The sequence below is a fragment of the Bemisia tabaci genome, chromosome 6 (genome assembly GCF_918797505.1).
Source record: "Bemisia tabaci chromosome 6, PGI_BMITA_v3".
NCBI classification, from domain to species: domain Eukaryota; kingdom Metazoa; phylum Arthropoda; class Insecta; order Hemiptera; family Aleyrodidae; genus Bemisia; species Bemisia tabaci.
Genome location: NC_092798.1, coordinates 11,827,701 through 11,851,026, shown reverse-complemented (window position 1 = coordinate 11,851,026; position 23,326 = coordinate 11,827,701). Strand labels below are relative to the sequence as shown.

At 41.8% G+C, this 23,326-nt stretch overlaps 1 protein-coding gene across 1 annotated transcript in view; it reads right to left on the bottom strand.

Annotated features, from left to right (window-relative positions):
* Positions 1-21,430, bottom strand: part of LOC109038694 (2-acylglycerol O-acyltransferase 2-A) — a 33,694-nt gene extending 12,264 nt beyond the window's left edge. Inside the window, exons 1-3 of the mRNA XM_072301357.1 lie at positions 21,004-21,430; positions 10,157-10,387; positions 829-1,094 (exon numbers count right to left, since the gene is read on the bottom strand). Coding sequence (XP_072157458.1) covers positions 829-1,094; positions 10,157-10,377 — 487 coding nt within the window. The 5' untranslated portion in view covers positions 10,378-10,387; positions 21,004-21,430. The remainder of the gene's footprint in view (positions 1-828; positions 1,095-10,156; positions 10,388-21,003) is intronic.
* Between the last annotated feature and the right edge of the window lie 1,896 nt (positions 21,431-23,326).

The following is a 23,326-nucleotide window of genomic DNA, read 5'->3' as shown; positions in this document are numbered from 1 at the left end:
TCCATTGTGTTACTGAAGAATTTTAGCTCCCATTACAATTTTTCAGAGAGGAACAAGCCAACTCTATAGCTTGAAAATGCGGAATATTCTGCCATTAGAGAAGAGATAATTACGGAAGTTTCCAAGAAATTACGCCGACTCGTTTTCCAAAGAAAAAATAAAGTATGGCAGGAAGTCTGCAACGTCGTAAACAGTGATACGCGGTTTCGCCTTTTGGCCATCGATGTCATTTATAGCATTCCTTAAGTATTCTGCCGCGCTGAAGAAAAACGCCGCATGAACATTCGAGAGTTGCCAAATTTTCCCGGATAAAACATGTATTTTTGAGGAACGTTATGCATGTTTTTCTTTGAAATTTTCAGATATTTTAGATCAAAATGCGAACAAAATTAGCTGAAAAATTTGAAGAAAAATATTCACAATTTTCTCAATAAGTTCGTTTTATATTGAAGGAAATATGACAGTGCCTGAAGGTTCATACGGCGTTTTTCCTTAGCACGGCAGTATTGCACGTGGATCTTTTTTAAAAATTCTCGATTAAGATATGCCAAGTTTGCTCGATTCCGTCTACACCATATTTCCTAGTAGACATTGGCATAGAGAAAAAAAGGAGGTGTTTGCATCTTGAGGTTTGTTTACCCTATGACGTAGGTCGGTAAAACGGACCACAATTTCCCATTTTTTTTTGCTTAAATCAACTCATGATATAATTTTAAGCACTTTTTATAGAATTAAACGTCACTTTACCGACCTACGTCATCAAAAAAATTCCAAGATGCCCGAAATGCAAACACCTCCTTTTTTTCTCTATGAGACATTGGTACTCACCTAAGCAAAGGAGGAGCTCGCGGAAGATGGGCATGTTGAAGTGGACGTTGAGAGTGAGGAGGTAGGTGGTGAGTCCGGGGAAGAGGCGCTTGAACTCGGGCGAGGCGGCCACGAAGTTGCCGAAAGCCCCGCTGCAGAGCATGCCGTGCGGGTAGCCGCAGAACAGGTAGTTCTTGTCCGCCGGCAGGTCCTCCAGCTTCACCAGCCCGATCGGGAAGTATTCCCGCATGTAGTGCCAGCAGCTCCAGTTCCGCACCCACTCAGACCTGCGGAACCCACAAATCATTCGTCACTCATAAACATAGAGAAAAAACAAGCAGTGAACTCCAACACAATGTGTTGATAAGGCGCGTCATTAACTCGCACATATCAACCCCTTTAGTTTTCATTTACAGAGATTTAAAAAAAGGCAAGCAGCACAACAAGAGAATTCACGATCCAACACTGCAAGGTCAACGACGCACCTTCACGAGACCGTGTATTGTGAATCTAGAAAGCTATTCGAACAAATTTAAGTTTTTTGATCTGCCTCAAGCAAAATCTTTTCAGATTCTTGAAGAAAAGTGCTACGGAAAAATTTAAGCGAAGAAAGGAAAAATTCTGTCGAACTCCTAGAAGATAAAGTCGATTTAAAGGTATTTTGGGGCTAAAATACCCAAATCACCGGTATTATAAATCCCGTTATATTATTGAAAAGAAATTGACTCGATATAAATGCAATTGTCTTAAATATGTCTTGATTTTGTTATTTTAAACGTCTTTTCATGCAAAGAAGCTCAACCATGTCCATGCTTTATTCATTCATGAATTGAAAGTAAGCAATCCACATCCCGAAAATCTACCGATTTGCCGTAAAAAATCGCAGAAACTTGATATACCAGGTCGATGTACCCACTCTTTGAATTTACCAATCAATTTAGTGAGTGCACGTATGTGAAAGTCAAAATGCTATAGTCATTTTGGGTGCATTCATTTTTCATGAAACAATTGTAAGTAATTTCAATCCCGAAAAACCATAAATTTTCCGTATAAAATAAAAAAAATCAAAATATGTCGACTCCCTGACGTGAAAATTAAATTCTACGTGTGAAAATACTTATGTATCGATATGCTGAACAGAATGCCCGCCTCTCCTCGTAATTTACAAACCGTTCCTATACTCATCTCAAAATTTTTCTCAGAGCTTTGTGTTATTAACAGCTTCCATTTAAACCCCGGTTTGATGGCCGAATCGGCTGCCCAAAAAGCAAGCCATTTTTGAAGGGCTCTATGAGAAATTCGTGATATTATCAGCTCTCAGGAAATCACCCCATGGGTAAAATTGCTGGTATAAATTTTCGAGTGCTTAAAATAATCGTATTCAAGAAACTAAGGCATTAAACTATGGAGTCAATTTCGTTTTAATAATATAACGGGATTTACTTGTCTTCAGGTCAAAACTCATACAAGAAAGCCCCTGCAAGAGGCTAATTTTTTGTAATTTCACTCAATTTTTTCTCCTTTTTATAATTGAATTGCTTGTCACATTCTGAGGTCAATCATATTAAATTGTAATTTATACATTTCTTTTTTTCCCCCTTCATTTTATATTTTGTTTGGAGAAGTTTTGTTGATTTCTTCGGATTTCGAATACTGTAACTTCTCTTCTATTTGGCCGATTTTTATGAATGAGACCTCTTTTAATTCGTGTTTTAACGGAAAGTAAGGAAAAAATTGCTAAAAACTCGCGAAACAATTTTTTTTTAAAATTGGACGAATCCTAGCGTGACGGTGAAATGGTTAATGAAGCGTAAGTAATTGGGCGAGGGGCTGAGGATCCCGGCCTCGCTTGGCGACCGTCATTAGCTACTGTTCGTCGAGACGCCGCCGACGCAGTGATCAGGAGCGTGAGGAAGAGAGGGGTAAGTGGATTCCTGTATGAGCCACGTTTAGCTAATGGTCTAATGAGTCTCGAGGCTCATCACAGATTGCACTTACACAGATTGCACTATCATGAGTGGCGGTAGCCACCACCGGGCAAGTAACCTATCCTCCAACAATTGGCAACACAGCACAGCCCGGTCGAGGCAATGACACCATAGTTACACGAACTTGGCTTATTTGGGTTTTTCAGAGCACGGGTACCAACTTTTGAAAAGTATAACCGAGGTTACAGATCTGTCAAAGCAACGTTTTGAACAAAACGGAGGAGTTAGATTCTCATTCCGAGAGTGCCGACCTGCTCAGCCATCCTCGAATCAATTCGCTTGATTCTGCTTATATATGCATATTTTAAATCAGCGCGTCGCATTCTTAGGCTTTTTTTAAAAAAACCAAGTAACGTAGACTCTTGGTATTCACTGCACATAAACTAGCGACCCCCAGAATGAGAAACAACTTTAAATCATAATTATTGATGGATAAATAAACTTTTTACACGCTTTGGAAAATCTCAAAAGTTCGCGGTAGTCACTTTTCGGTAAGGAACTAAGGGACTCGGTTATTGTATCGAGCAGGGTTCGAAACGATCGCAAAGGCGGTATACTACGTATACGCGCCAAAAGCAGGTGTTTGCATCTTGATGTTTGTTTACCCTGTGACGTAGGTCGGTACAACCTGGCCAGCGAAATCCGGAATTCGAAGTATGAAAAACGAACCATAATGTCCCATTTTTTTGCTTAAATCGACTCATGATATAATTTCATGCACTTTTTATGGAATGACTTTTTTCCATAAATTACACCATTTCCGAGAAAATTGATGATAAAAGTCGCTGTACCGACCTAAGTCATGAAAAAAATCCAAGTTGCCCGAAATGCAAACACCTCCTTTTTTTCTTTATGAGTCATAAAAACAGAGTCCTCTCGTTACTTGGAGCCCTGCGAAGCAAAATCTAGGTCAGGCAAACCTGTAACATCTTCTCAGGCAGCGCTGCCGGAAGGAGTACCGAATTCCGGAACTTTTGAGATTTTCCTGAATTTTTCCCGGAACTTATGAAAGTCCCGAAATGTTCCGGATCTTTTGCTTTTTTTCGGAACTTTGGAAAAAATCCAAGAAGAATCCCGGAACTTTTGACGTTCATTGAGTGGGAGAAATTAGTACAAAAAAGTTCCGAGTCCCGGAACTTTTGATGAACATGAAATGGGAGCACTGTTCCTAGACAAACTTAGGTTTATTTGATGGCGAGAGGCTGTATCAGGCATCGGAGAAACCCAAAAAATGAATTTAGACTCATAGATGGATTCAGACACTTTCAACGGGGAGGGGGGGGGGGGACGGAGAGGAGGTATGGGGAGCTTCTTCCAGAAAATAATCGAAATTTTAAAGCAGTTAATATGCAGTTCGAGTCAATTTGGTCATGAATAATGAACAAATATGTGTCTCTCCTTCTTCTCTCCTCCGTTCCTTCCCTTTTTCTCTCTTCGCGGAGAAATAAACTTCGTGCATGGGACCCGAAGTTGACGTCATATGGATCTCTGAAGTTTTCTGATCACGCATCCGAAAACTTGAGGTCGAGCTGCCGAAGTTCGGGACAGACATCGAGGCACTTCGGTATGTACCGGAGTACTTCAGATGTGTGACCCGAACCCTTCGGTATATATCGAAGTGCTTCAGATGTCTGACCCGAACTTCGGCAGCTGGACCTCAAGTTTTTAGATACGGGATCCAAAAACTCCAGAGATCCACATGGGTTCAACTTCGGGTTCCTCGCTCGAAGTTTTTTTTCTCTGTGTTCCTTTTTTTTTCGGGCGAACGGAAAGAGGGGGGCATATGACGTCTCTTCTCTGGCGTTAGGGCGTATCTCGATTTCCGCATGAGCCTCAGAAAGCATGAATTCATTTGTAAAACAGGGTTCACGTTGCAGAAATTGAAATATATACCCTTTCGTCAGAGGAGCGACGATGAGTCTCATCTCGAGAACCAACGCTGATAGCGAAAACCTCATAACTCCTGTGGAAATCGATCGCAAATCTGTGGTTTTTAACCGTCGCAACAGAGCTGCCGTGATAGCGAAGGAGAGCCGTAAGTGCAAAACGAGAAGTCCTGATAAAATGGGCTCAGAAGCGTCTGAGCGGAAAATTTTATTGGAAGAAGCCTCCGTTTCTTGTAAAATCGCCACCAATTATGCGAGAGACTCCGTGAAATCGTTTAATTGAATGATCAAAAATCGACCAATTTTATCTCAATTACATCAGAAGGGTATATTATTAATTTTCATGTCAGGCTAGTGTTACGCAAGACAGCCATAAGTGCTATCTTCTGCATGCTCTCATGGTTCCGTTTTGGACACATAACAAACACGTTTTCAGGTTAGAAATTGGTGAAAGAGGACGGCTTTTTACTTGAAAGCACTGTTTTTATTGCCTCTCTGGAGGAATAATGTCCCTCACTGCTGTTTCGCATGAAACTACGTCACTTTTTGTGCAATTGCGGCTTTCTCATATGTCTCGTTTTTATAAAAGTATGATGAATTATGCTATCCCTGGTAAAAATTGGCGGAGACCTAAAGCCGGCTGTAAGATTTCCAATAGCTTCTGTAGCCGGCTGTACAATTTTTTATAGCCTTTTATAGCCGATGGCGACTAAGCAACAGCCAGACGATAAAGTTTATGCTAAACGTTACTAAATACGGATACTAGGACTAAGTTAGTTTTTGGACTATACCGCTCTCTTTTTGTGCCGTAGTATCTTGATTTATTTTGCTAGGAAAGCTCCGTACTTTTGAAGAATGCCTGTCATTCTTATTATGTTGTAGCGCCTTCAATTTCTTATGATACTGTGCAATACCTCTGGTGTGAAATAGTTGCTTCAGACGCCGTGGTACGCTGCGGCGCGGCGGGCGGGCAGAGAGCGCGAAACGCGCATTGGCGCCTACAAACCTAACAGGGATACTTCACGCATTGCGCAATGCGTGAAGTATCCCTGTTAGGTTTGTAGGCGCTAGTGCGTCGCCGCTCCGCTTTGTGTTAGGCTCTAACATTTAATCTCGCGGAGTCAGCGTTTTTCAACTCATGATTTTGAAATGTTTGCACACTCTGTATGGATTATTCTCATTTTAATTGATGAAAAAAATATGTTTTAAAGGAAAATGTAACGTGTGTTATTAAGGTAGTTCCATATCAAACTTAATGATTTCCAAAGCACACGAATTTCTACACAATTCCTTATAGCCTTTTGTAGCCAATGGCGATTAAGTGTAAAGTCCGACGATAGGAACTATTGCCCGACTGTATAATTTTGTATAGCTTCGTATAGCCCGGCTTTATGATTTGCTTCGCTTTCTACAGCCAGCTATATGATTTTCAATAGCCTTCTTTAGTCGGCTTTAAGAACTCCTATGGTATTTTGAAACGCAGCTCCTATCGTCAATTTTTACTAGGGATTTTAGCACATATCTTAAAAGCTACAGCTATAGCTACAATCTACAGTTAAATTAATCTTAATGAAAACGAGACTTATGAGAAAGCTGTAAGTGCACAAAAAAAGGCGTAATTACAAAAAACAAAACACAGCAGTGAGTGATATTACGAGTACTTCTCCAGAGAGCTAGTGAAAACAGAGATTTCAAGTGAAATGCCGCCCTCTTCTGTCGATTTCTCTTCTGAACATATGTTTGATGAGTGTCCCAAACGCAACCACAAAAGCATGCAGAAGATATATCTATAGTTGATAGCTATACAGGGTGTCCCAGAATTAAGTACGAATATTGAAAGAGTCGATTCTTTGGGTCAAAAGAAGACTTTTTTGTGGTATATCTTTTTTTTCGAAAAACGCTTTTTTCGTGGGGGCCCCAGTATCCCCCTATTATCAGCTCCTATTATTCCCTATTAGTCCCTATTATCTCGAAAACAATGAGTTATAGCGAAAAAACGCAGGAGACTTTTTCTCAATATTTTTCTACGTTAAATCTTGTGATGCCGTCAAAAATCAATTTTTGTTGCTAGAAACATTGTTTTTGACCACTTTTAGGTTCGGCACCCCCCTAAACCTCCCTCAAAGTGAGTTTTACCTTTCTGGAGGTCAAGAATGAAAAGAACGCTAAAAATTACTTCCAGTAACCAATTTTTCTTTAATATTGGTTAATTAACATTGCCGCAGTGTTGAAAAGACGATTTTTTCCCTCCAATTTTGGAGAGTCGTGGCGCCCAGGGAAAGCGTATTTGGAAAAAAAATTATACCACAAGAACGTCTTTTTTGACCGAAAGAATCGACTCCTTCAATATTCGTATTTAATCCTGGGACACCGTGTATACGAAAAGCTGGTTTAGCTACTTCAGTTATTATTTTCATCTCGAAGAGATTGGACGATTTTTGAAGGAAACTCGATTTCGAAAATTTGACACTTACTGTTCTCCTCGCTATCACGGCAGAGAGGCGTCCAGAGGTGCGAAAGTCCCGAAACTCGCACATCCTCACCAACGAACGAGGCGGTGACGCAATAGTTCCGACCGGGGGCGGACGAAGCGCCGAAGCTCGCGTCGTTTTGAAATCCCTAACCAGGAGTCGAATTATCGCTCAATTAGTGCTCGATTCCAGAAAAAAAGGCGTTGCTAGTGGCTCGTCCACGGGAGTCATTATGGAAGATTATTCCTCGCAGCGGCGCTTAGCTCGCCTGCGCTAAGCTCGCCTGCGCTAAGCTGCAAAAACGTCTTAAAAGCATTCGAATGTTGCCTTTTTTCTTCGGGTAAAATATTCATTTTTTAGAGAAAAAATGATGGACGTAGCCAGAAATTTTGGGGGAGGGGAGGGATTCATTGGGGAGGCGTGAATGATCGATTATCGAAATTTTATCATTTAAAGCTATAGTAAAGAATCGATCACTAAGGTGTTCGTTTCGGACCCCCTGTTTATTGATTCTTTTCCGTAGGATTAAATGACAGATCAATCGATGTATCGTAAAGCACGCCATGCCACTGGAGGGGTTTATCATTTTGAGGAGGGGCAGATGTTTCAGGGTTAAAAATGTCTAAAAATCACGTGAAATGTCGTTTTCTGCGGAAAATTTTCCGGGTATGTAGTTCCCTGGACCCTCATCTTCCACCTACATCCCTGTAAAAACAGCTTTCCTACTTTTCTACTCTGCGCGCGTTGTAGTCTCCAAGCCAAGAAATCCTCACAATCAGCCTCCATCATCAATACAGCTTTCATTATCCTCTACTATTTCTGTGAACGTTTACTATAAAGAATCGATTCTCTCTGCAAACAAATTTTCTACTTCTCTACTCTGCGTTGAAGTTTCCAAGACAACGGATCCCCATGACTAGCTACGACAATCAGGAGCCGCTCAAGTGTAGCGTATATTACCTACTCACAAGTTCTCCATTAGCATTGTATGTTCTGAGCACAGCCTCGGCAACGAACGAAAGTTGAGTTTCAAACTATTCTAAGATTAAAGACAAAGATTTAGACATGACGTTACAGCAATGATGCATGTTTCTGTAAAATCAGACATACTCATTGAGTATTTCCGTTTTTACGGAAACGAGCACTCTGGTTATGAGGTCATGTTAAAATCTGTGTCTTTAATCCTAAAAAAGCTGTATACTCAACTTTTGTTCGTTGCCGAAGTTGTGGCCAGAACATACGAAGCCACTGGAAAACTTGTGAGTGATATACAACATACTTGAACGGCTCCTGATTATCGTGGATATCGTGAGGATCCGTTGCCTTGGAAACTTCAACGCTCAGTAGAAAAGTAGGAGATTTGTTCGAGGACAGAATCGATTCTTCGTGGTAAACGTTTAACAGAAATAGTAGAGGTCAAAATATTTTTCTTCAATTTCGGCAACGTTCAAATGAGCATACGTCATTTTTACTTAGCACAGCGGTGCTGCATCTAGGCTAGGGGGAGCGGAGGGGAGGGGGGTGTATTAGCGACAGTGATGGATGCTGCGACGGTGACTTTGACAATGCGCCCAGCCTGGGTGATGAACGGAGTGGCCTACTAACAAGAGGAAGGTCTCAGCCACTCCGAATACCGTTCCACGTCGACCCAAGTGCAAACACCTCCATCGTGGGATGGTCCGCGCGTTTTGGTGTTAGATGTTTGGTGGCGTTCCTCCCACAGAACGGTAGATCAAGTGGACCGAGTAAGACAGAGACGCACCAATTGGTCAGTTGCGCTGGTCATAGAATCGTGTTTTAATGCGGCTTAATGGAGATGTTGCATGTGTGAGGGATTTGCGATTTGACCATTGATTCTTATGTAAAAGTTCGCGAGAAACACGATGGTGCCACTGGTTTTCTCTGAAATCATATCCCAAGCTCAGAAAAAGCCAAAATGGCGGGGATATCCCACCCTACCCTGAGAGTCCACCTCTACATCAAAACAAACTCTCCATACATAGATAGAGAGCAAATACATTAGCAGGGTTGCCACTTTATTTGGGGACTCCAAAACTGAAAACACGGCAACCCTGCTAATGTATTTGCTCCCTATCTTTGCATTGAGAGTTTATTTTGATGTAGAGGTGGACTCTCAGGGTAGGGTGGGATACCCCCTCCATTTTGGGCTCAACTTAAGAGCTTTTTTTGAGCTTGGGAGTCGATTTCAGAGAAAACTCGAGGCACCATCGTGTTTCTCGCGAACTTTTACATAGGAATCAACGGTCAAATCGCAAATTCCTCACACATGCAACATCTCCATTCTTGCAGATTACATGAAACTAATAAGATCTGTCCTGACAGCAACTTTCTACTTTCTATATTAACCGAGATATATCGCTTCGATAATTCGGTTTTTGACGTCATCCACAGCGGTATAGTGACACCCTTGGTTTCTTCCACCTTGGCTTAATCAGTCAATGAGACACACATTTGCATTAGCTACTCATCGCAAAACTCGGACGAAAGTAAGGTGAAAGAAACCAGAGGTGTCATTACCGCGGTAGATGACAACGTCATAAACCGAATTTTTCAAAGTTCAATATCTCGGTTAATATTGAACGTAGGAAGTTGCTGTTTGGCCAGATTTTAATATTTTTAGCTGATCTACGAGAATCAAGCATCAAAACGCGATTCTGAGACCATCTGAACTGACCCATTCGAATTTTGGAAAAATTGAGTTGAACTTTGACTCGGGCTGAAGGGTCAATTTTGCTGGCCGCAGAAGTGTGTTTTGATGTTTGGTTCTTGTGAATCAGCTAAACGGCAACTTTTTACATTCAATGTTAACCGAGATATTGCGCCTTGAAAAACTCGGTTTATGACGTCATCCACCGCTGTAGTGACGGATGTTAAGCGTCAACCAAACATTTTACCCAAATTCACGATTTCGGTTAACGCTTAGCATCCAAAATCAATAAAATTGTATGTAAGTTTTTTCCGGAAGAAAGAGTGATGGGGTTACCTGCGTCCGCCGTGAATGTAGACCTTTTGGTCGTAAGCCATCCAGAGGAGGTAGAGAATGGCGAGGGGGTAGAATCGGGTGAAGAGGACGTGGTAGACGAGGATCCATCCGACGAAACCGCCGAAGACGAAGAGGATGAACCACGCGGCCGCCGCCAGGGTCTGCAGCCGCCGCTCCATCGGCACGAACAGTGGCGCGAACTTAATCCCCAACAGCTCCATTCCGCAAGATCTGAAAACGAAAACACATTCAATCTCATCGAACAGCTTCCGCCATGTCAGTCAGATTTTACTTTAGAAACAGGACTTTACTTAAGAAAGCCGTATGAACATTCAAGAGTTGCCAAATTTCCTGCACTGGTATACGTTTGGTTCATTTTGAAGAAGAACTATGAATTTTTTACTTTGAAATTTTCCGACAATTTATATCTAATCTCGAATGAAATTCTCTGAAAAACTCGAAAAAGAGTATTCTCAAATACCCCTGAAGTTTCATATTTTATCGCAGGGAATTCGGCAACATCTGAAAGCTCATACGATGTTCTTTGGCACGACAGAGAGAATCCCAGCGGCGTAGACAGTGAGTCTGAAAGCAAAAACTACCTGCCAGAGCGTAATTTTCTTTTGAAAATCATGAAAAATAACGTTTTGGGAGGGAAAATTTTCTTTGCACCCGGGGAAGTATTCTCATGGCCATCCTGCCCCTGGCTACAACATTGAAGGGTTCATATCACCACAACCACCATTTTTGGTTTATACTCTTTTCAATTCTCAAATACCCCTGAAGTTTCATATTTTATCGTAGGAAATTCGGCAACATCTGAAAGGTCATACGGTGTTCTTTCGCACGACAGAGAGAATCCCAGCGGCGTAGACAGTGAGTCCGAGGGCAAAAACTACCTGCTAGAGAGTTATTTTCTTTTAAAAATCATGAAAAATAACGTTTCTGGGGGAAACTTTATTTGCATCCGGGGGAGTCTAGACTCCGGGACATTCTACCCCTGGCTTCACCATTGAAGGGTTCAGTTCATATCACCACAATTCTCAAATATCCCTGATGTTTCATATTTCATCGCAAAAAAATCCGGCAACATCTGAAAGCTCATACGGTGTTCTTTGGCACGGCAGAAAGAATCTCAGTGGCGTAGCCAGAGAGTCCGAAGGCAAAAATTACCTGCTAGAGCGTAATTTTCTTTTGAAAATCATGAAAAATAACGTTTTTGGTGGAAATTTTCCTTTGCATCCGGGGGAGTCTAGACTCCTGGACATCCTACCCCTGGGTTCATATCATCACCACCATCATTCTTGGTTTATACTCTCGATGTGAAGGTAAACTGACCCACGATTCCGCACCGGGTATTTTTCGAACCGCCCGAAGATTCTGCGTGGTTCCACCGGACGTGGTTCCTGGAAGAGCGTAATTTTCTTTTGAAAATCATGAAAAATAACATTTTTGGGGGAAATTCTATTTGCATCCGGGAGAATCTAGATTCCTGGACATCCTTCCCCTGGCTACACCATTGAAGGGTTCATATCACCACCACCATCATTTTTGGTTTATACTCTCGATGTGTAGGTAAACTGACCCACGGTTCCGCACCGGGTGAAATTCTCTTGAAAATCATGAAAAATAACGTTTTTGGGGGAAAATTTTATTTGCAACCGGAGGAGTCTAGACTCCTGGACATCCTACCCCTGGCTGCACCATTGAAGGGTTCATATCACCACCACCATCATTCTTGGTTTATACTCTCGATGTGAAGGTAAACTGACCACGATTCCGCACCGTGTATTTTTCGAACCGCCCGAAGATTCTGCGTGGTTCCACCGGACGTGGTTCCTGGAAGAGCGTAATTTTCTTTTGAAAATCATGAAAAATAACGTTTTGGGGGAAAATTTTATTTGCAACCGGAGGAGTCTAGACTCCTGGACATCCTACCCCTGGCTGCACCATTGAAGGGTTCATATCACCACCACCATCATTCTTGGTTTATACTCTCGATGTGAAGGTAAACTGACTACGATTCCGCACCGTGTATTTTTCGAACCGCCCGAAGATTCTGCGTGGTTCCACCGGACGTGGTTCCTGGAAGAGTGTAATTTTCTTTTGAAAATCATGAAAAATAACGTTTTGGGGGAAAATTTTATTTGCAACCGGAGGAGTCTAGACTCCTGGACATCCTACCCCTGGCTGCACCATTGAAGGGTTCATATCACCACCACCATCATTCTTGGTTTATACTCTCGATGTGAAGGTAAACTGACCACGATTCCGCACCGTGTATTTTTCGAACCGCCCGAAGATTCTGCGTGGTTCCACCGGACGTGGTTCCTGGAAGAGCGTAATTTTCTTTTGAAAATCATGAAAAATAACGTTTTGGGGGAAAATTTTATTTGCAACCGGAGGAGTCTAGACTCCTGGACATCCTACCCCTGGCTGCACCATTGAAGGGTTCATATCACCACCACCATCTTTTTCGGTTTATACTCTCGATCTGTAGATAAACTGACCCACGATTCCGCACCGGGTATTTTTCGAACCGCCCGAAGATTCTGCGTGGTTCCACCGGACGTGGTTCCTGGAAGAGCGTCCGTCGGTAAAGTTGTCACATCCATTGATGCGGAGCCGTGAACGGGCTCGCCTCCTCCCGCGAACCCCGGCAGAGCAAACATTCGGAACCTTGGATGCTCGCCGTGTCGCCGTGTCCGAGTCCCATGTCGCGCATATCGCGCTTGAGTGTTTATTTGACTGGCCTCGCCCCGCGCACCACCCCCCTCCCGGTGCGACTGCGCCTCCAAAAGCGTCAAACATACTGCCGTGCTAAGGAAAAACGCCGTATGAACCTTCAGGCGTTGCCGAATTTCCTTCGATAAAAACTGAATTTACTGGGAAAATTGGACCGCGTTAAACAGAAAGAAACCAAGCCACATCAGCTATTGAAAAATTTAATCGGGCGATTTAATTTTTTACATGAAAACGGTTGTGCGGATTTCTGTGCAAATCTCAGTGAATTTTTTCCATAATACAAAGCAAATTCCTTAAAATTTGCAAAGGAATCTGCACAGGCGTTTTTTCGTAAAAAATGTAATTTCCCTGTTAAATTTGGCAATAGCTGATGTGGCTTGGTTTCATTCTGTTTAACGCGGTCCAATTGTGAATATTTTTTTCCAATATTTTCAGACTATTTTGTACGCAATTTCATCCAAAATATCTGAAAATTTAAAAGAAAAATGTGCATAAATATCGTCAAAAATACATATTTTATCGAGGGAAATTTGGCAACCCCCGAATGTTCATACGGCGTTCTTCCTTAGCACGGCAGCATAGGCCTCCAAATTGGTCTCCTTTGTCCCCCCCCCCCCCCCCCCGCAGCCCAGTTCGAAGGAAACAATGTGATGTGTCCCTCTGCACCGACGGATTCCCCTTGCTGGATTTCCGCCGGTCTCAGCGGAAGCAGGAAAATGCGATTTTCTCTGGGAAAACGGGCCGTATGTAACCAGCGAGCTGATTATCGGGATTAATGGGCATAGCGATAGACAAAGAAGACAAAAAATGGAGGATGTCCGGAAGTTAACTTGCTTAACTTTCAGGATCGGTTTTTCGGCTCAAAATATAACTATTTTTCCTATACACGCATGCCTGAAAGCTCTTCATGCATGAGTGAGCTATGCACTTCCAAAGTTGCTTTTTTCTCCTTTCAAATTGATGTAAAAGTTTTAAAAATCATCGGTCGTAAGTGGCTGATACTTTGTGTCGAGGGGGTATTTTTTAGCGTACTTTTCATCTTTCATATTTTCAAGGACGCGCGTCCTCGGAAAATGAAGTTACGAGCGTTCCCGAATTTTAAAATCGCGATAACTTTTTTGGTATAGATGATATTCAGAAAAACGGATTACGGCACGTGAAAGAGTGCGAAAAATCAAGTGGAGACGGTTCTTCACAAAATTTCCCAGAAACGCGTCATTTCGACGAAACAGAGCTTTGAAAAAGTTCCAGATTTTCGAAACTCCTTGTTGGGTAGGCAATTCTTACTGCAAGGACTTTAAGAAAGCATATCGCATAGCAAAGGATGCGCACAGCTCACTCATGAAGCGTTTACGGGCATATGTGTGTACGAGAAAAAAGTCATATTTTGAGCCGAAAAATCGATCCTGAAAGTTGAGTACGTCAACTTCCGGACACCCTATATACCTAGGGCTAGTCTCGGCTGCACTGGAGTTCGGCTTAGTGCATTATGGCCTGGTTACACGATCAAATTCCCGTCGAATTCCGATCCAAATGATGACCAAGATGGCGGTCGAGAGTTATCTAGATTGATGAGTAATATTAATTAAAACAGCGTGTCGATTGAAATAAGCATGAAATAAGCACGGTTGTGTGGAAATCAGATGAAGGATGAGCCCCACAGCTGCATCATCTACCATCAAATTTTTGCAGGCCGCAGAAATTTGTTGGTAGATGGTGCGCACCAGTCACCATTTGATCGGAATTTGACGGGAATTTGATCGTGTAACCAGGCCATTACATTGACCGTTGGTGCGGTTTGGTCTCATCGATGGATGTTACACTCCGACTCCATGTGAAAGAGCCGTCAAAATCCGGCCTCAGCGCGACCATTATGACATCGGCAGTACTCGCTACTCGCCCCACGTGGTTTCGGACAAAATCCAGCGTCGAACAACGCGTTGCCGGTGTCTATCGGTTGGCTTGGAGTCACGGTCAGTGGATCAGTCGGCGCGACGCAAATGGGTCAATGGAACGACGAAATGTCGCTGATTCATCCCGCGGACTCCTATCTCTCGAGGCTGATTGTGAGTCGGAGTTATGTCATCGTGCGAGGTGGAGATGGAACGTAAACGCAACGTAACGAGAGTGAAAGACGCGAAGAAAGTTCGGCTCCGTTATCGACGAGTGAGGCCTACACCTGCTCCTCGAGACCGAGGTCAGGGGTTCAAGCGGCACGGTCACCGACGCGACGTCGCGCGACGCAGCGGAAGTTCAATCGAATACTGCCGTGCTAAGGAAAAACCCCGTATGAGTCTTCAAACGTCGCCAGGGCTCTTTCAATGAAAACCGAATTTACCGGGAAAATTTTGAATACTACACTGAAAAAAAAAACTCCGGCCGTGGGAGCCGCAATTACGGGCTATATAGACGTACCGTCCATTCCGGGCTCAAAGGCCGAAAATTCCGGCTGCTGGAGGCGTAGCTTCGATTGCTCCGAGTTCAGAGGCCGAAGCTACGGCTCCAGCAGCCGGAATTTTCGCCATTTGAGCCCGGAACGGACGGTATGTCTGTATAGCTCGTAATTGCGGCTCCCACGGTCGGAGTTTTTTTTTCAGTGTATCCGGACAATTTCGTTTGCAATTTGATCTAACATATCTAAAAAAATTGGAGGAAAACTATGTATAACTTTTCACAGAAATTCACGTTTTATCCGGAGACGTTTGGCAACTCTCGAATGTTCATACGGCGTTTTTCATACAGGAGCTAAAATCCTCAAAAATGTCGTCAAAATTTTTCATTTTGCAAGAGGTTAGATTTTACGAGTTGTGATAGAACCGGCCCTAACTCAGTCAGCAGTATAAGTGGAAGATTTCCAACTTACATTGAAAAGCAAATGGATGGCCGAAGTACGAAACTACGTATCTGCATTGCGGAGTTTCAAAATTTCCAGTCCTAATTTATTTTTTACAAGAAAAACGAGCCAGCTTTACAGCTTGAAATTAATACAGAGCACTCTTCTAATCAAGATGAAAAATCGAGAAAATTTGTCAGGAAATTACATTTCAGAGTCTTCCAAAGAGAAAATAAAGCATGACAGGAAGTCTGCAACATCGCAAACAGGGATGCATAGTTTGCTTAAAAATGTTCCAATTTCGGTTTTTATTCAAAGTACTGTGTCTTATTATTTCATTCAACACTGGAAAAAAACACATTGGATCTAGAGTCCAGACTCTTGAAAACATTGACAAGAAAAAATACTCTTGATTCAATCAGATTTTTGCTTAAATAAAAAGGAAATCCGCTCAAATTAAGAGGCTTGGTTCTTGTTTTAAGCAAAAATCCGATTGAATCATGAGTATTTTTTCTTGTCGACGTTTTTAAGAGTCAGGACTCTAAAACATGGATTTACTGCACTCTAAATAAGCGTGGTAGAATAATAATCGTACGTCTTGATTTTCATGAGCTTTTGAGGTTCGTTTCTCTCTGTTTGCATTCCTGCGTGCATGAGTGGAACTAAGAACTATGTGGGGGAGGGGGTACCTCATCAAAGGTTGTCAGGGACACTGAAAAAAATGAGTTAGCGTCAGATGACTAAAAATGGTTTCTATACACTAACTCAAATTGTGTGATTTGGACACACATGATTTTTGGTTTCTGTACACTAACCACTATTAGTGCTGGAAACTAATTCCGCTACTCTAATTCGCATTCGGTAGGGTTGGGTCAACCTAACCTCAAAACTGAGAGAGGAGAAAACGGCTTAGCGAATGATAACTGGACAATACTTTCAGGAAAATAAGATTTCTTAAAAGATGAGAGGTAAAAAATAAACTGACCGGTTCCAAATGAACGACAGAGGAAAGGAATATCCCATAGGTACGTGCAAGTAGACAGAATTATCCTTTAGAGAGACACACACTCACACATGAAACGGTAGCGAATGTTCACACTGAATAAACATATCTCGTCCGAACACTTGAGATATTCTTTTGAAATTACGGGAGAACGCGAACTATAGAAGTAAGCAGTAAGTTCACAGATTTTCGTAAAATATAAACTGAACGCGGAACGCTTTAATCGCAATTTAATACAGAAGATTGACGACTCCAACGAATATCATGCTTGTTTACTTTTTGAATCGAACAGACGATTTCTAACCTTAACAGGTTTATTTATGTTGCTTTCGAGCGTTTTCAAGAAAGAGAGGACACTATAAATCATACCGGGAGTATTTACATTGTCAAACGAGCCCGAAATTTCACATTTTAATTGATTTTCACGAGCTGACGCGATTGAGGCTGTTGTACCGACGCCACTTTTTCGAAACTAAATAAATGTAACGGACAATGTGGCAGTTAGCGTTGAGGGCGAATTAGTTTGACCCGAAGGTGAATTTGTCTTACCACAGCGCTAATTTTACAGCTAGTGCTGTTTTCCAATTCTGGTTCGCGCTCTAGTAAAGTGAAGTCAGCGTATGAAGCGAATTGATTGGTGCTTCAGTACAATAAATTAGTTCTGAAGCCTAATTTTGATTCTACTTGGCGAGAACTTACCAAATTAGTTCTCAACGCTAACTACTTTTTTTTCAGTGGAGGGTACAGAGAGGTATGGGCAAAACTAAGAGGGCCCAATCACGCGGCTAGTTATCGTAGTCAGATGCATAACTATAATGCTAGCAAAAATCTAGTACCGGCTACTACATTTCCTGAAGATCACATACAACCAAGAATCTAGTAACCATTAACTTTCTTTTTTATTCGTGTCCTCCAGATTCAAAGAAGGTTTCGCCTCTTCCCACTCCCAAGAGAAAATTTTGAAAAATTAAGCCGATGCAGGAGCAATTCTGAGCTGTTTTTGTTGAAAACATTAAAATCCCAAATATGGAGGGCATGTAGCCCACTAATTCAGCAAAATCTCTCAAATTTTTGGGGAAAAGTCAGGTTGTTGGGGGGGGGGGGGGGGGGGAGCGGCTTAGCTCCCTCGGCCCTCCTTGTTTCCCCATGCCTGCGTAACTATAATATCTTCATATTATATGTTTATCGTAGCAGTACCCCATTGAAGCGATAATTTTTAACAGAAACAAAGATGCTTTATTTCTCATCGTTCCTGAACCAACTGGATTACATTTTGCAATTTGGAACGATAATTTCCAGCCCGGTTTAAAAACAACGTATGTGCCATTAGTTTCCCCATGCACATACGTGGTTTTCCAGGAGAGTCAGAATTTATAGTTCCAAATTGCAAAATGCAGCCCAACTGATCAATGACCATGTGATTGAACCAACTAATCAATTTTCCCGGAATTATAAGGGACATCTCTTCAACTTCGTGCTCAGCTGATAGTAGTCCCGTGCAAAAATGTCCGACCTTGGCCCAGCGTAAAGTCTCAAACTAGTTGAAATTATTGGAGGCCAAAACATACCTACTTCCACGACACGGAATTCAGGAAACGATAAAAGTCATTGTCGTAAGCGATGAGAAACGTCAAACGTAATATTAATCAAATTATTATTTATTAATACAATGTCGTATTGCTTTACGATGCGCCGTTCGCATCATGAGACGATATCACGCATGACGTTGCATCATTTATTGGAGACGTCAGTCCGTCCTCACCACGTAGTATTTCCACTCTGACGAGATAAAAACAACGTCTCGCTTATTTTCATCATAGGCTGATTTTTACACATTCTCCGATTCTGACGTCACACACTACAATGTATGTTCACAATAGTCAAGATTTGGTGTCTCAACGTTTATTCATTCTAAAAAATGTTCAAAAGGGAGAAGACCGGCTCAAAATTACAGAATCCTGAATCATAGATTGTGCGATTATGGAGAAATGGCTGTTTGGTAGTGACGTCATGACCGACTTTCCGGTAGTGACTTTTCTATGACGTACCTCCAAGACAATTTCGGTTCCAAACAGAGATAAAACTATCTCTCTCACCCTCATTTGACCCCTACGTATTGTTATCTTACTCTGGTTCCAAATGACTTGAAAAAAAATCCCCTCACGGTTTCACACACTTTTCATGTAACTATTGAAGAAAACACATCCTGATGTCTAAAAATGGATTTTAGAAAGAGAAAGCTTTGCATAGGGGTCGAGAAAGAGCAAGTCAACGGTGTAGGTAAGTCGGCAATCACATAACTCGGTTTGCGACGTCACAGACTTCCTGTCATACTTTATTTTTTGAACGGAAAACTATTCAACGGCAATTCTTTGAAACTGCCGTGATTTTTCTTCTCTGAGCAAAAAAAATGCTGCAAAATCTTCAAGGAATGAAGCCAATTTGTTCTCCTTTAAAAAAATAACACAGAGGCAAAGATTTTCAGACACCGCAAACGACATATGTGATTGAGGACTTACGCCGTCGAAGTGAAGTACACAGCATCAAGGTTTTCCGTTGATTTTCATGATACACAATTTTAAGAGTTCATACTCCATTGACGTTCCTCATTTTCAGTCACGCATTTACCAAAATAAAAACATTTCCCGATCCCTGCGATAGTAGTGCGATAGATATAGCGTACCGCGACGCCTCGAAACTGCCTTCAAATACAGTGTTTTCAAGTTCTCTTAGATAATTTTAAGGCCACTTTACATGGAGAGCCGTACACCAATAGCTATAGCCAAAAAATGCGTTTATCCGATGGCAATGTTTGCATGTCTCCAATCATGTTTTATTTTTAAGAAAAAACGGCAGCTTTTCTTGCAAGTTTCACAGTTGTAGGAGAACATTTTCTTTGGTTTCCTCAAAAGATAAAATTCGGGCTACTATATTCGTTGCAAAAGACTTTTTTTCTTTCTTTTTTTCTTCTTTTTTTTACTTCAGGCATCATTACATCGAATTATTCTGGGTGGTATGCTGTTTATTACAACCACTGAATATATGGATGGTGTGGCCATAAAAATGCAAACCTTGATTTGCGACGTTGAAAAATTCTGCCGCATTCCATATTAACGCAATGAAAGCAAATGTTTTTCATCCGGAATATTGTTTACTAGTTTTCCTCTATCGTCCTAGGACATTCTCCAAAAATTTCACGAGAAAACATAGGTTAATTGAATCTTTTTCGAAGAAATTATGCAGGGGCGGGAATTTTCGAGCGCCGCAATGTAGATACCGATATTAGAAATTCATGAGTGAAATCCAGATGTATTTCAGTCTGAAGCGTACATCGATGGCTATATGTGTTCCTCCGATTGCCTCGTTGTACAAATCTCTGCTCGTGTTTTATTATTTGAAGAAAAAGAAAACAACTTTCTCACAGTTCGTCGCTTGGCTGACATAAGGGCGTAACTACACATTGAGACGAGCCCGGAAAAGCATTGAATTACATGGAAGACAGGGTTCATTTCAGAGTGTACTTACGCCCTTATGTAGGGTAGGCGACGAGTTTTTCTTTTATTTCCTGAGAATTTTTTTTAACCACTGAAATATTTTCATACAAAATTACAACATAATATTTTGGTTAGTCTTTCATAAAAAAAAAATTAAAAAAAGAAAATAAAAAAAAACACAATTAGAGATACAGCAGGCTCGTATTGGAGGCATCGTTATAATATATTTGCCAAACATCACGAGTGTTATAATGCGACGACGTGAAATCCATTCGGGAAGAGCAAATTTCACACTCCAGTCACACCACTCCAATTCTTTGGTGCCTGCGAGCTTATCATTAAAAATCATAGACAAAGCTATGGACAAAGCTACAGACAAACCTATAGACAAAGAAGACAAAGGGAAAATGAACGATCTGATTTGGTTGAAACCGGTGGTTGCTATGAACAAAAATGGTAAGTAATAGACTGAGTAACGGCAACCCACGAGGGACCCTATACATTTTCATATTTATTTACCGTAAAATCACTGTCCTCCTATTGTGGGGAGGGAGGACAGTGCTTTTCAGTCCATTATTTTTCCCCATAGTCTATAACAACCGGCCGTTTTAACCAACAGGATCGCTCAATCTTCCTTTTGCCTTCTCCGTCGATCACTTTGTCTTTCAGTTTCAATAATCAGCCCGCTGTAGCAAAGTCCACTCCGAATTTTTCTCCGGAATTTCGAACAGTCTATTTCCCCAATTTCCTTATCGATGTGGTGTCAACTTACCGGCAGATACTGCGCCACCCGCAACTGCTGCACCAAGGCCCGGAAACTACGGTTGAGAGAGCCGAAACTCAGAACATCCCAGGCCCCGAGCCGCGAGAGGAGTTCCCGCACGGCGCGCCGGACGCCCAAAACCTTGACCAACCGGAAAATCGGGCCAATCACCTGGTCTCGCGTTTCGGACACCTTGGAAAACCAACCGTTTTTCATTTAGGCGCCTGCAGCGAACCGAACTGCGAACCCGCGCGCACAAATATCCGAAAAACGCGGGGATCTCGAGCGGAGAGGAGGGTTTCTGGGGACGCACGAGGACGTGTGAAATTTCTGGCGAAACGCGGGGAGGACACTGACGAGAGACGAGTCGGGAATGGTCGCCGCGGGAGTGCGCGGACGGGCTGTTCGTAGGTGTGTTGACGCGAGATGAGGCCGTTTGGTGTGATAACAAACGAGAGCTTTGACGGCCAACAATGCTCTCGGTGACTCCCAGATTCGTTCGCGCCCTCCGAGACGACCCATTTGCGTTGCCAAATTACACCGGGAAAGCATACTGCCGTGCGAAGGAAAAACGGCGTACACGGAAGTAAAAGTTTAATAGAATTTACCATATTCTAGTTAATAATGGTACAACCAGAGAGTATGGTTACTATCATCAAAATTATCGTGAAATAGTTTTCTCCGATTTTTAACTCGGAATTTTTTAAAAATTTTGATTTCCAAAATTTTTGCGGGTTTTCAAAGTCAAAATTTTGTGGAAAATTTGAACCAAAATTTCAGAAAGCTGTGTTTTTGTTTTGAATTTCGAAAAAACCTCGTGTTAAAATGGACTATATGGAATGATTAAATCCAAAAAATATAAAACAAATGACTATGTACGGCTAAAAAACAAAGGCTAAAATATGTGCTAGCATATTTGGACTACATTCTGCAATTAGGAACTACATATTCTGACTCATTTTAGAAACAACGTATGCATCATTAGTTTCCCTATGCACATAAGTGTTTTTTACGGATGAGCCAGAAATTTTAGTCCCTAATAATTGCAAAATTTAGTCCATTCATAGATCTAGGAGTACGCAACTCTTCATCGAACTGGAGGGTAGCAGAAAGTTAATAAGTAGTTAATTCACCAGCCCCTTTTATTTTTTAGGCCCAGATTATGGGTTTTGAGACAGATAATATCTGCTGAATTTTCCGATATTTCTTGTAGGGTCTCAAAGATAATTTCCCCCCACCAGAAATGCACCTTGCACCTGCAGATGCACCTTGAAACCATTTCAAATTGAAACATTCTTTTGAGTTTCTGCTTTCGCACACTCAAATCCTAAAATATTTGGCGATACCATTGAGATTCAAGCGAGGGAAGTTACAAGGAGCGTCTTAAAATTTTAATTTTTAACAAGTTATCTCCAGTTACGCCTGGACTGACGTTGGCAATTGAAGTGTGGAGATTCAGAATCTGATAAATGGCATCAGATGTAGCTAAGGCTGCACGTTGTTTTTTTCTTGTAGGAGAGCTTATAATGTCACCTCCACGCTGGTTTTTCTCTCGGCCAACGCATACGACGCACAATAGAACAAATCAATCAGAGAAGTCGGACATGCAATTTTTAACTAAAACTGCAAATGTTGATGTTTAATTCATCACATTTTAAATTTTAAGGGGTGCTTCTTTCACGAGGAAACCAATGAAACCGCTTTTAAAACCTCATAAAATTGTATGAACGAATTTATGCACATTTAAAGTTCCCAAATTTTGTCTGACCTTCCCCATTGACTCGATCCACTGTGCGACGGCCAATGCTAAGGTGAGACGTGAGGGCTATCAAAACAGGATGGATACAATTATTCGTCCTTAAGGGGTACCCGCGTTGCCTAAACCAAAAATGGAAGGCGCTCTGGTCTCTGATGCTCTCACAGATGATGGTAAGTCGGGCATGCCATTTGATCTGCTCCACGTAGGAAGAGACAGAGTTTCCAATTCATCGGATACAACTATTCGCACTCAAGGGATGTCTGTTTTGCATGTTTGAAAAATGGAAGGCGTTTTAGTTTCTGGACACTCACTGTCGGTAGCGCTCGCATGGCGCGACTCTGCTCTCGTTTTCCAAAGACAGAGTTCGGATGCAACTATTCGCATTTGAGGGATGTGTGTTTTGCATAAACAAGCAATTGAAGGCGTTCTAGCTTCTGGACGCAGCGCTTGCATGGCACAATCCTACCCTGATCGGCAAGAAACTGACAATGAGTTCTTTTTTTCTAGTTTATAATGGTTGCTCAGCAATAATATAATCAACGATTGGGCTGATTTCAACATTTGTAATAAATC